Source organism: Chelmon rostratus, chromosome 1 (assembly GCF_017976325.1).
Source record: "Chelmon rostratus isolate fCheRos1 chromosome 1, fCheRos1.pri, whole genome shotgun sequence".
NCBI lineage: Eukaryota > Metazoa > Chordata > Actinopteri > Chaetodontiformes > Chaetodontidae > Chelmon > Chelmon rostratus.
In genome coordinates this window covers 24122715-24137340 of record NC_055658.1, presented here as the reverse complement: position 1 = coordinate 24137340, position 14626 = coordinate 24122715, and the positions used below count along the sequence as shown (strand labels likewise).

The 14626-nt window shown below is 43.2% G+C and overlaps 1 protein-coding gene across 1 annotated transcript in view; it reads left to right on the top strand.

Moving 5' to 3' along the window:
* The first annotated feature begins 4262 nt into the window (after nucleotides 1-4262).
* The window catches only part of LOC121608766 (transmembrane protein 266-like), a 34977-nt gene continuing 24613 nt past the window's right edge, over nucleotides 4263-14626 (top strand). Inside the window, exons 1-3 of the mRNA XM_041940113.1 lie at nucleotides 4263-4319; nucleotides 5867-6006; nucleotides 6491-6682. Of these exons, the coding sequence (XP_041796047.1) occupies nucleotides 4263-4319; nucleotides 5867-6006; nucleotides 6491-6682 (389 nt within the window). The remainder of the gene's footprint in view (nucleotides 4320-5866; nucleotides 6007-6490; nucleotides 6683-14626) is intronic.

Here is a 14626-nt window from a genome sequence, read left to right as displayed (position 1 = left end):
GCACATTAGGATGCGAAGCAAACAAAGCAAAAACTATTCCTTTTCTTGTCTCCAAGGCTGCTCGTAAGACTGTCGTATTGCACAGGGGTCACGAGGGTCACGAGCGAGACACTTCCAGTTGTCGGAGGAAGAACATTCTTCAGCGCCACTGGCTCCCAGTCGCTTACGTGACCTTCTGTTTTGGTCAGCCAATCCCCTTGAGCAACTTTTGTCGCATAATGACCTTTCGTACCTGGCCCACAACTCTACAGTCCACTGTGTAATGTTATCTGCCACCCCCAGGGAATCCTGCTCCCCTGAATATCACTTCTTTCCTGTGGGTGCTCTTCTGAACTTGCACTCTTTTTAGTCTTTCCATGAAATAATGTGTTTGAGAATTTCGCCATCGCCACTGTCTGTTAGATAAGAACATTGGGGGTACTCAGAAAGGTCAGTATTCTTATTTAAAACAGCAAAATCTATTTATATTTGTACATGGATAGAAACAGAGACAGGTTTGTCTTTGGGGTTTTTTCATTGACATTGTTTGGACTTTAGTGCACTAAAGTTATTGCCAATTATTATATTAATACATTATAGCAATATTAATACAACACCTGTCTGCTGAACAGCAACATTTTATTGCTGTGGAATATATCATCCTTTTCATGATATACATACTTTACGTATTTGGTGTCTTTTTGGTGTCATTTTATTCATCAATGTAAGGGGCTATGAAGCTAAAGTGCTCTTAGTAAGAGTCTGCATTTTCACACTTCCATGCAACATTCATGTAACTTTGTCAACGATAAAATGGACATATCCACTGTAATGGATTACCTTGCCAAAGCTTCTGGAATGAGTGGCAACCAACATTCATTGAAATATCACAGATATCTCAAAATGCGTTACTCACCCTATTGCTTCACCTGAGACCTTTGCTGAACGTTGCACAAATCCACGAGCTGGAGCCGCAGCTCTGCCTGATATCTCGCCTGGCAGCCAGGCAGCACACCAGGTACGTTACTGTAAGCTGTGAGCCGACGGGCTCTGGACAGCTTGTGTCTGTCATGAGCAGTTATGTGTACGGTCCTGATTGTTTGGGAGGGGAGCCAAAGCTGCTGCTGTGCTGTAGATGAGAAGTGGTATGGATGAGGTGTTGTGTGTAGGAGAGGTGTGGAGAAAACATCTATCAGGCCAACCCACTGTGGCGTAATACTGTATACCCACAGTCTCAGAGCGGGAATTAATTCTTTGCCAAGTAAAATAAGTGTAGAACTATTTGTCATAGAGGCACGTTGACAAACTTCTGCAGTTCAACAACGTGCATGTCCATTGTGTCACCCCTTGGTCGGTTGGCCATTTTTAGTGCAGCTAAGTCAGTAATAGTGGTGATGCACCAGAACTTACTACAGTAAATGTAGGGTTTTATTAAACAGAAGGGGATGCGTTCTAAATAATCACAATGGGGAAATGCTGCTTCTGCTAAGTAGCATTTGTAAATTCATCTTTTGTATATATAAATTAAATATTCAAGATTAAATATACATTAAGCACAGTTTAAGCTAAGTTAAAATTTAAAGTTTAAAATGTAAGTTTATTGAACTGTGAAAAATTTAGGACTGTGTGTGTGTGGTTTGATCCGATTTGACTGACTGTTTCCTGCCCAGCAACATAAGCAGGAAACCCCACACTACTTTACCCTGATCCCACAGAGCTTCAAACCAGCAAGAGGAGCATAAACAATAAGAACAAAACTTTTCCAACTTTTGCAGAAAATTGTGTGCCTTTGCACAACACCACGTCGCTCATAACAAGAGGGTGATTGAGCGAATAGGTTTTCACAGACTTTAATGGAAAATAATGAGTGCCGAATTGTTGCATTTGAAGGGCCACTTCCTACATCACATATATTCTCACTTCTTAGTTAGCCTGGGTGTAGCTCAACGCTCTGCTGTCTTCCCTCAAGTTTGAGATGATGAGACCAGGCTTTTGTGGTTTGGGGTCCCCACAATTTGGAAAAACTGGTTTGTGGATGTAGAGCTATAAAAATTATGATGTTTTTACTTTTTAGACATGGCGTTCTCAACTTTACAGATTTTCTTACATTGCCTCTTACATTGCTGTGTTTCTGCTTTGTGTTTGTATGCATGTGTACATGTATGCACTGTACCTGTACATGACTGAAATCACATTTTCTGAACAGACAAGAAACGGCTGCTGTCTATAGAGAGAAAGTGATATTCTGTTTTTCACTTTAATATCCATTTTCTTCACTCATATAATGCATATTGCATTGTACATGAGTCAACAGCCTCACAATGTCTTTTTTTTAATATATATATAGAATATGCATCTTCAAAGAAATATATGGACCCCTTGCCGAGGGAAATAATCCCATCAAATTGGGATGCGGGCAGCAGCCCTTGAGACAAGACTGCAATAACACTTCTTCCTGAAAGCAAAGGGTTTTTGTTAATGAAAAACAAAAAGCACTGCTGTTGTATTCTATGCATGCAGAGTTATGATAGACTGCTCCTGGGAAATGCTACCACCTCTACTTTTTAAAACTCAACTTATATCATTATCAGTATACCAGCATACAGAATCATCAGTGTGGCAGTGATTTTGTGCTGTGTGTTGTAATCTACCTTTGTGCTGCACAACTTTCTCTCAACTTGCTTCAACTACTTCTGCATTTCTTAGGTGGCCCTCCTGTTCAGCTGTGGTTTACTGGTTGCACAGCTGACTGCCAGCATTAAAGGAGAGCAGTGTAGTCCAGTGGTCTTTCCCATTACGTGAAAAAACATAGACATTCAAAATAAATAGAAGACTCTGGCCCTTTTGCACAGGAGTTTGCAGAATTTCCATGGGACACAGTGTGTGCAGCCCAAGTTCTCTGCAGCCAACGGGCACATGTTTACTCACCTGAAACCGTTTTCATGAATACACCTGCTTACAGTGGCTGTGACTCTACATTTGGCTGTTGTGTTCTGTGGATTTGGTGCGGTAACATATCTACAGCTGGTGCCTTTTTCCTTGTATTCATGCTCCGTCGGTGTCCAGCTCACAAACGTTCGTATGTTCACTCGTTGGGTTTGATGGGTCGGGGCTGCTCTGCTTTCGTGTTTGTTTAGGTTGCAGCTACAATATATGGCGGTGGGATTTTCTGTGTACTTTGTCTGCGGGTTCATGTGTCACTATAGCAACAAGAGCCGGTAGGATCTGCCTATTGTGATGTCTTGTGGAACTTCACACGGCCTTCTTGATTTAGTCTGCGTCAATTAGAAACACCTCTATGATCCTTGGACTCCATCAGAAATCAGACGCAACCATTGTGATTTGTAGTGATTGATTTGCTTTGTAAGCTCCGATTCTTTGCGCAGTTTACCTTCCAGTGTATAGATTAGGAAAACTGCAATTCTACATCAAGCTTCTTAGAACTGGTGTAAAACTGCCATTAAAAGAGCACTCCACCGATTAGCATTCTACTCATTTAACATCATTGGCTCACAATGGAAAAAGATTAAAATCAATAAGGCAGAACCAGAGATGTTGTCTTTTTTTATTCCACACATGATCTTCTATGTCAAAACAAGCATACATGGCCCACAATGCAACTCAGCCGCGGACAGTTTGGTCAGAGATTTGAGTGTTTTATGCAAGATGAAGCCTTGAGCCACCAGCCTCCTCGTTAGGACATTCATGTTAAAAATAAGCAGTATGTTTATGGTTCACTTAGGTGCTGTTTGGTGTCATGTTTTATGACTGTTAATATTTAATATGTGTTCTCCTTGGAAATTTGTATTTGGCTGGTTATTTTCCTACATAGGTCACTGAGTCAGAGTTTAGATCTGATCAGCGTTGGTGACTTTGTGGATGTCATCATGATTCCCATAACCCGCAATCCACAACTCTCTGCCAAACACACACACACACACACACACACACACACACACACACACACACACCCTACAGTCACTCAGAGAATATGGTGCCCTCCAACAGCTCAGGTCACTCCAGATTGCATCAAAGGTCCTTTAGCGTTGACATTATCACTGTATATTTTAATAAACCGTGGCTGTGTCGTGGTTAAGGGTCATTGTGTGTGTGTGTGTGTGTGTGTGTGTGTGTGTGTGTGTTATCTGCCTGCATATCTATCTGTCCTGTCCTGCCTGTTTACCTGTCTGTCCTCTCCTAAAGGTATGCCTGTCTGTCAGATCGCATGCCTCTCCTCTGAATGTTTTAGGTCACTCAGAGCTGTCTGTCACGGGAGTTCGAGCATGACTGAGGGGGAGAAAGTGAAGAATTCAGAAACACAGCGTAGGAAAACTGTATCAGTATGTAGAAAATGTCTGCTGGGAATACCCTTTGTATCCTCTCTGCACACAGCCATCACCACAGTCACTTCAGCTCTTGCCTGTGTTTTATGAGAGCCTAAGCCATGAGCGTCATAATGAAAGCTACACACAGGAGTTTGGGATTGTTACGGTCCGTTCAATAGCATCATATGCTCTCATCTCATCTTGTCACCTCTACATATCATCTCTCTTTTTCACTTTGCCCTGTCTGTGGTCAACCTTCTTCCCTCTTTTGTCCCTTTACTTGCATTTATTTGTCTTCACTCTCTTACTTTTATGTATTACCTCCACTTCTCACTTCCTGAACATTTGTGCCCCTCTTTCCCCCCTTGTCTCTTTTACACCTCTTTCTGGTTTAAGTGCAGTCACTCTAGTACTTTATTTATTTATTTATTTTTAATCTCTTCTCTTATTGTGCGAAGCTATTTTGTCTTTTTTGTCCTCCCCTCTCCTTCTTGTATAACCCCTCAAATCCCTCCCCCGTTTCTCCCACTCCTCTATTTCCCCTCCCCACGCACCTTTTTTCTGCCTTCCTTTGACGTTTGAAGGAGAGTGGGGATCCACTCAGCTGACAAAGAGAGAGGCGATGACGTCACAGCAGACATGATACACCAGCATCTGCTCTGGTCTAAAAATACACACCACAGGGCACACACAGTCAGTCTGCAGCTGCACTCAGCATTTGTTTCCACCTCCACGCTCTACTGAGATGGCCCAGCTTTTACACAACTGGGGCTTGTGGGCACGCTGGGTTACATGCTGCTGGCCTACAACTGAGCAGCCTTGATGCGTTTAGATATCAAGGTTTAAGGACTCTAGGTGGATATGGGCGGAGGGCGGAGGTTTGCTGGTATGAACACAGAAGAAGGTGGGCATGGGGATTAGGTTAACATCCAACCTGTCATTTGTGAATGAATTTAAACTTGTTTCATGTTGAAATTCCCCTGTTAAATCGTTCAGTAGTCTCATTGTAAAGTTAAAACCTGATAAATAGAAAACACTGATCTGTATGGCTTGATGTTAAGAGAAACTGTTCAAGGTAAAAAGTAAACTACAACTTAATTGACTGTTGTAATTTATTCAGTTTAACCTATTTTAATTTTACTGTTTAAACAAAGCTGTTTTTTGAAGAATTATTATTTGAGGTGGGTAAAAAATTACCCAAATGCACTTTCTATCAGTTGCTGTTGTCATTTACAGTATATACACTTTTTACTATGGATCACCTCTCAACTGTGATTCACCACTCACATATTTACACACAGCCAAATATCCCATCTCTATTTATTTAATTACCTCAGAAGAACTGATATCATTGATATAATTTTTATGGACCATTCACTTTAAATACAATTATATGAAATAGCATCAGCTCTGATAATGAAATTAAACTACTTTGTAGCTGGTTAACATTGTGGATGAGCTGCTGCCACAACTAAGTAGCTCAGCTTAATTTAGCAGCATTATTATTATGCAAGTTCTTCTTTTCCATCTGTGTTGTTTGTGTGACATTGTTGTGAATCAAGCTTGTTCGCTATGACAGCTCCAATTTCCAGGCTGCTCGAGCGAATCTGCACAGTCGCAGCAACACGCACACTCTACCCCCAACCGTCTTTGAGCAAGGCACTGTACCTGCAGCGCGTCTGGTCCTCCGCAGTGGAGGATCGTGTGAGCGCTCAGTCTCTCCCTGGAGCTTGAGTGGGTGTTTGTGTGTAACCCTCTCTGACCCCGCGTTTACTCCCCGAGGCCGTCGCTGTAAGAACGTGTTCTTAGTGAAGTTGCTGGGCTGAATAATTAGCCTTTTTTATCTGCACTGCTTTTGTGCTCAAACATTATTATACGCTTCCTCAACAAATCCTTTCTGTCCTTTCCTTCTGCTCTGTTATCAGAGCTACATCTGCTACTTCTGTGATAACTGATGAGTGTCCTTATGCTGTGGTTTTGATATTTAAACTATTTAAATATTTATCTGAGATGTTAAAAGTAATCCATTTTAAATTTATGTGACGGGTGTGGTGCAATATTTCTGCACACATCTGAGAAAGGCCGTTATTTTAAAGTAATCTCTGACTTTCACTCTTCTGTCTCCTCTTTGTGTGCGTGTGTGTGCGTCTTTTGTCCGTCTGTCGCTGGTGTTGGCATGCGACTAGGGAAGTGGAGCAGGCAGGTCTGTCGGACTTGGAGATCATCTCCCAGCCAGTGGAGGATGAGAACCAGTGCTTGGCTCCTCCAGTCCAGCTGGTGAGTTTTGGCTACAGAGACCTGCCCCTCGCAGCTCTGGACCTCTCGCTGGCCGGCTCGCAGCTCCTCTCCAATGCAGACGAAGATGAAAACAGGGACGGGTGAGTGGCTCTAGTGTTGGGCAGAGAACATTGTTCTATGTGAAAGATGCGTTGGTTTGCCTCGGTGGCAAGTGCGAGTGACAGACGCGTGATCATTTCTTGGTTTCAAGCAGCTTCACAGTGACGACGATTCACTTCTGAGAACAGTTTTGGCAGCTGGGAAGTGTGAGCGACACGCTGGTATTTTTATTTGCTGTAGGTGACTTTTCTGAAATCATTTGGAAGTGGCACAAACACACACTCACAGTCGGTGTTGAGCCAACAGATTCCTGCATCTTATGAGCGCTGATTTGTTTGAGGAAATCAAAAACAACTAAACACAACACTCCTCTGAAAAGCCCCATTGAACATTACTTTCTTCCTGCCTGCCAGTGAGTTTGTATCGTCCCGATGTCCTGAGCTCATCCTGTGTGTATGTTTGTTGAAATGGACCAGATTTTGGTAACTGATCAGGTTTTGACCTGTGCAGCATCTCTACTGGCTTCAGGCAGTTCCCCTTCCTCTCTTTCTCTTGATATTCACCTAAACTCCATTAAGTCAATACTGATTTAACATCAGAGCGTATACAAACTACTGAAAGCAAATCAACCGCCTGCCTTTGAAGCAACTTCTTGTCAGTGCTCAGCCTAAAGTGGGTGTTTTCATGCTGGACTACTGTTCTCTCCAAAAACTGAATGATGTGATTTAAACAAATATTGTGAAGTGAGATGATTGGCAGAGTTTGTGTTTCTCTGTCAGTTCCTCAGGCAACCTGTTCATATTGTAAGTGTCGATCTCAAGCAGCCGTAACAGATGGGCAAAGTGTGGCTTGTTTGTGTGCATTTCGTTTGCTGCAGGATTAATCCAGTTACTTTGAGATCTAATATGACTCTTGATACTTGCTCAGTTCAGGGTGAAGATTTTCTCCTTTTTACACATTGCAAAGTTGTTTGTGACTGTGTTTATGAAAAAAAAAATCAATCTGTGGTATTAATTTACTAACCATTACCAAGATATATCACAAATCTAAAATGTGAAGATTATTATTACATTACCCTTATGCCTGTCATCTGGCACGAATCTTCAAAAACCTTAGAGAAGTTGAAATGCAATTACATTTAAAATGCATCATAACTGCAGCATCATCTGATCCACGATGAGTTATTAGATACATTTCATTTTGTGTGTAGATGCTGCGGGAGCATTTTCTACACTATTGCTGAAGATTGTTGTAAAAGAGTAAGTGCTTACATACATAATGTGAAAAATGATTCAGAGTAAAAAAAGCTCTTTGACACAAATTAGTATTCAGAGCTCGTCATCTCTGCCCTGAGGAGATTACACTGGCCAAGACTTCAGACTTAAGAGCCAGTGACAGCAGCGGTACGCCATTCATTCGCACTGGTCCTATCTAAACGTACAGCTCTACTGTGGAGGTGTCCACCGTTTAAATTCTCCTGATAGCGAGTGTGTTGAAGAGCTGATGGATGCAAAGCAAACTTCCCTGATCCTCCCACTGTCAGCAGTATGATATGATATGATACGATATGATGTGATTTATTGATGGATTGCAGACATAAAAAAAAAATGTCAGAGGGATAACATGCTAAAGTGAAAACATGTATTTCCAACACGGTCCCAAGATGTTAAAGAACCAGAGGAGCTGCAATGAAGAAGCACAGAGAGGCAGCAGGTGTGCAGCCTGTGTAAAATGCAATGACAGCAGAGGGACGGGGTCAAGAGACGGACATGCATGATATGATTGGTGAGACCACATGCGCTGGAAGTGTCTACCGAATGGATGGAAAGGTGTTTAATACCTTTTCCACTGTTGGTTATGAAAAGGAAGGAACAGAACAAGTGTGTGCACTGAAAACATACTGAAGAAAGATCATCTTGACTTGGAGTTTGAGAGATTTGGACATTTCCCAAGCAGGGAGGGTCAAACAAATCCATAACAAGTTGACTCCTATTTTCATCTGTCTCCTCTTACCGCCAGATTTTATGTAAAGGCAATGTCTTGCAGCACTGTTCTATTTTCATTTTGCTCTATGAGTGCACTAAAATGTCTGACTAACCCCCCTTGTTGCAAATATTTACTCATTTACCAGCATTGCAGCCAACCTAATGTTAAACATGTCATCATATTTACTGTTTTTGTGATACAGTACCTCAGTATGGTCGGATATTTGCCCATTTAGCAGGCTTATATCCACATGGACTGAAGCAGTACTGAAGCTGCACTGTATGCACATGGTATGCAATTCGTATTTAAAGGCATGTTGACGTGTTCTTGACAGGAACAATATTTACCCTGTTAAGATTATGGATAGTCTATGGGGTCAAAAGGACCTGAAGCTGTTATCTGCAAACATTTTGGACACACACACAAGCACACATGGCCCATCACGCTTGCATTAATGCCACATAGCATGCATGATTATCATCCATCATGCATTAAGTCTCCTTCCCCAAGTCCTTGTCTTGCTGTCCCTGTTGCTCAGTATTACGTCCATTTATCATTAAGTGACAACCTCTAGGCTGTCCGGCGTCCATAAGTTAAGTGAGATCAATTCATCATTTCATACTAAATATCCGCCTCCTCCCGCTGCCTGCTGACAATAGCAGCCTTTATTGTAAGTGACATTTTGCAGCGTGTGAGCCAGAAGCCAATAATATTACACTCTTAATTTCTTGTAAGTCTTTTATGCTGTGTAACTATACATGCCGTCATATTTAGTTAATTTACTGGGTGATCAAAGGCAGGCTGTTAAAGGCTGTACAGCAACAGAGTTCCCGTTGTTTGATGTCATTGATATAGTGCTGCCTACGGTTTAAAGACATTTAAACCCTATAAATTGTCACACACTGTTTTGACTGGTTTCAAGGTGTGTTTTTTAGGATTTGTACATACTCAGGCCTCATTGCCTGGTGTTCACTTTTTTTTTTTGTTTTTACAATTTGTATTTTTATTTTTCCTCAGACTAGGAGCTCATCATGCATCAGCCTTCATTGCAGTGTACACATATGGGACTCAAGGTTTAATCAATTAGGTCCCATAAACTTCATTTTCAAGAATATTCTCCATGATGTAAAGGGATAAAGATGAATTATACAGAGAATATAATAGGCTAATAGCAAATAGTGTATTGATTACACAGGCTTGAGAGATCATTTCTGTCAGAGGCATGTTAAACTTGTGACCTACTGGTTGGGGTCCTTGTTTTTTCCGCTTTAACGTGATGGTGTGAAATGCTGATATGGCATATGGATGTGAGGTCACATCACAGCTGTCCTTTTGATTAGTCACAACATTAACAGATTTTTGTTTTCCACCCTTCAAAACCTGCTCTCTGTCCAGTCTTTCCATTCTGTCCAGCAACTGTGACTCAAACCTGGCTCTTTGCACAAGCTCTCACCAGGATGCACATAAACACCATAAGCTGTAGTACAGGATCCAATAGACGTACACACACACACACAAACACACGGCAAATCCATATACGCTGCCTCATCCAAGCACTCCGTTTGACACCAAATCAGGTCTCACTCCATTGGTTCCCTTCAGTAAGCCAGTCATGGCCAGAAACAGATGGATATCACAGACGCACCGTCAACAGAAGGCGGTGCCGACACTCACACTGCGCTTGTATCCCAACCAGTACACCCCTCATGTGTCCTATTTCATATCAGGGTCAGTGATAGCATGCGTTTCCATCCCTATGCATAATGGATAGATGTGAGTATGTTAACTGCGATTGTCCTCACTGTCGTGGGCTCGTGTTGTTGGGTAACACTTGGTGTACAGTGATGAATTATGCATGCAGCATTTCCTATTGTTGCTCAACCCGTGAATTACCTGTAAGACTGCTCAGGCTAAGAGTTGGCCAGTAACTGGGTCACAGGCCTGCTGTTGTTGAGTAATCAACAAAAATGAGACCACCAATATGTTCAAATGAGCTCGGGTGTGAGGGCAAGAGTCTTAAGTTCTCCTTCTGGCCCCAAGGCTGAAAAACCATCAGAAACCTGGCTGTAACAAGCTCTAACAACAGATTTACCAGTCACTGCGGTGAAGGTTATTTTACCAGTGAGCTCAATTTACTCAAACTGTGCTTAGTGCGATGGGGTCACTATTTCATATTCAAGTCATTAGTGCGAAATGCCTGCCTATAAAAATGCTGCCAGTGGGAGTTGTAAAAGTCATCATTCTTTCTTTTAGCTTTAATGAAATTCCATTTAAATCCACCAGGCCTGAGCTCCAGCACCGTGCATGTTACATCTCCACTATACCTTAAACGCTATACTAATCTCCCACATTAATCACCATTACTAGGCCCCGTGTTTGGCCTCATATTGGGAAGCTTCATTCGGATCTTCCGATGCCTCTTGCTTTTCGATAATAGAGGTGAAACGTCAAGAATCCCTGCTGTTTATAGGTCTCGCATCACGTCAGGTGCTTTTGCCAGCCCATGAGAGTTTTAGACAGAGTACAGCAAACAACGAAACAGTGAGAATCAGCACTGAAAGAGCAAAAAGCGAGCACGTCCTCTGACATTAAGGCCACGTCATTAGATGTAGCGACAGCGTGTCTCACTGAACCTGTCAGTCAGCCCGCTGCCCTCCAGAACCCATTTCTATTTTATTCTGTGGATTTCAGCACCATCGGGCTTTCGGTGATTACGCCTGTGCCTCCATCTTCTCATTACCGTATCGATCTGCCTCTCAAACAGACAGCGGCCATTAGCCTCCTTTAATGGCATTCACGAGCACCACGCCCCGTGCACCATCATCACGTTTTAAAGAGGGACTCCTGCGGCACTGGGCGGCGCTCCTTAAGTCAGCGCCCTGACATCACCTACCTGTGAGTTGATTTCGTCGGGTCATAACGGTGTGTAAGCGCCATCAGGCCCGTATCTGGATTTGCTGTCAGAATGCAGATAGGAAATGCTGGAGCCCGTCTAGCAGAGAGACCGATTGCCAAACTCACCTTTAGGGAAATGGGGCAGAGGAAATGAAGCTTTTTTATGGGCGTGCAGAATGATGAAGCGAAGTTGAGGGAAGGAAAGATAGCGGCAGTGGGACAGCAATCCACAGCCATCAAAATGAAAACGCATGTGGGAGAGCAATCTATTGACTGCTCCACTGACTCTACCTGGGAAAGTGGATTGCCCCACCACCACCACCACCCGCCTCACACACTCCTCTACTCCCAGTCTGCATTAGCTGGCTCATTGGCTTTCTGAGACAGTGAAGGAGCGTCATGAAGAAAGCCGTGCATGGGAAATGTTTAGGCATCTGTAGTGATGTTTGGCAAAACGAGAGCGTGCGCCCCTGCAAGTGAGAATGTCACAAGCACAGTGGAGGTGTTTCATCAACGTGGTGACGGCTCATTGGGTGAGGGGTGGAAGTTATTTTCGCCAGCGGTTTGGGAATCTTTTGCTGTCAGCAAAACTTTTCTCATCTACTCGTTCTAGAAAGAAAGTGGGCGCAAATGAAAATATGCAAACATAATAGATATTTTTCTGATGCAATGTGTTAAAAGCTTGAAGTGTATTTTCCGGTTATTGAGCGAATCAGTTTCGTTGACAAGTCCCTGAAATTTTTGCAACTCAGAGGAAAAACTACAGGAAAAAAAATCATATATTTACATGTTGGGAGCAAGAGGCAACTCGACTCGCAGGCTGTATTTCCCCCTCACAGGTTTACAGATTAGATGCTAAATGAACAGAGCTTTGTGTTATTATGGTTTGCCTTTACTGTAAGGTTCCAGTGTGTTTCCATAGCAGGAAGCAAGCAGAGGGGATTAATCAAGAGAAAAGGCTCCTGTGTCAAGCTGCCACAGCGTGATGAAGCACCTACTGTCAGCCATGTTTGCATATCATAGCCTGTAGCATTGTGAAGGTGGAGCTGACCTTACTGCTATCTCTCGTAAAATGCGCTGCCCTCACTTCACATGGCGGCAAAGTGGTCACTCACATACAAGCCGTCCTCTCGCTCTCTCCCCCTGCACACGCACACACATGTAGACACACATATTTGTGCATGCATGAATAGAAACACAGCGCACAGAGAAAGGGAACAAGGCCAGGCTTGAGAAGCTTTCTCACTGCACTACATAGAGGCTGTTAATCTAATCCTCTGTAATCATGGTTCACTTCATATTCTAGTTGATACTGGGCTGTCACATCTCATTAGGAACAATAGTGTTCCGTCATTGATGCTTCTGCACATTTAGATCGGCTCTTCTTTCTCTCCTTTTCACCACCTTTCTACATATTTCTGTATTTCTCCTGATTCTTTCTCTTTGTTCTCGCTTTTCCTTCTTTTCCCTCAGTTTCTTACTATTTTCTTTTCACACTCACTGTCTCATCTTTTTCCATCTTTTTCTGCCCTCGATTTCGCACAAAGTATGCCTTCCCGTGCCGAATGCCAATCTGCACTGAGACTAAACCCAAAGCCAAGAAGCGGCCCATGTTTTCTCGTCGCTGTAAATCATGCCGTCCACACTTCAGCACATCACACTGACCAAAACTACCACAGGCACCTTCGAAAGCCTTCAGGAGCCTCTGGGTTCACAGTCCAGCGGTGAGGGTGAAGAAAGGTGGACAGGTTGGAGATTTCCACCACCCGTTTACTGTAGTGTTGCCTAACACAGTGTTCCTATCGGGAGAGACGTGGGCGACATTGTGGGAGGTGGTTGTTCTAGCTAGCATCAGGGGGCAGTTGCAGTGTTAGCAGTTTTGGCGTCATGGTAAGTGGAGTGTAGTTATTAATAGAGTTGGGCCCATCCATCTTCCTGTCTAGGAAAAATGCTGGGAGGACCAAGGTGGCGTGGGCTTGTGTTCAGCACTTTCATGGCCGCCCACTCTCCCCCTAGTCATCAAGCTGCTTTTGTTTGGTTGCTCACTTTTTTTTTTTTTTTTAGGTTGAAGGGTTCTTTTGGTGCATTTCAGCCTGTAGTTGTGTAGGCTGCTGCTGGTGGAAAAAAAAAAAGTGCCAGGTGTAACAAAGACTGCCAGCGAGGGAGATTTGAAGGGCCTGGCCTCATCTGTGGCTCGCATTGATGGTGCACACTGGCAGTTAAGTAGCCACTGGTGACAACTAGACCAATCACAAAAATGAATCTTTAAATACGACAGCATCTGATCAGAAGCCATGTTGTGCTGAGTTATGAAAGTTTATATTGACTGACTATTTTGTTAGTTACAAATTGTAACATAAATGACTCATTTTCTATCAGCCATTTTTCAAAATGCTCTGTTTAACGGAGAACAGAAGCCCTGAAACTAAACTCAACGGTAAAGCCAATCATAATAGCATGCAACACCCAGTTTTCAACAACACACCTGCTTCAATACCTGCTCAGTGGCAGAGAATATCTTGCTGTAAATGTCTGTGGTATGATACACACATTAAAAGGTATGGAAAAGGTCAGGGTGGAGAGTCCGTGATGTGATCTGGGATCAGGGGAATTACCTGGGCTTAGTATTGTCTGAGCACGAGGGATAACACCTGGATAAAAACGTGCTGTGTAGAAATATCTTAAGATTCAAGTTCCCAGACTGGCGCATCAGACCACCCCAACGCACCGTCACCCACCCACTGCCATTAGAAGCGCACACCTGAGCGGTGGAGTGATGTCACCTCCCATCCCGGTGATGGGTGTGTGGTTGCCATACGCGGAGATAGAAGCATATGTTGCTGATACGGCTGTTCCAAATGTGCAGGCAGTCCAGGGTTAGGTACCAACACCAGATGGTTCTTCTAAATCTGTAGTGAGCAAGAGGGGAAAAGAGGAAAAACAAGTGCTCCTTCTCTCTGCCACCCACCAGCTTTAGGCCAAGGGTCCAAGTGTTCCATTTTGGAAAGAACTACTGGCCCATTTGCAAGTGTGAAAATGTGGCTAAAGATGGAACATAAACATGGACCTTTGCATATAATCACAACCATCTCTGGGGAATTTTG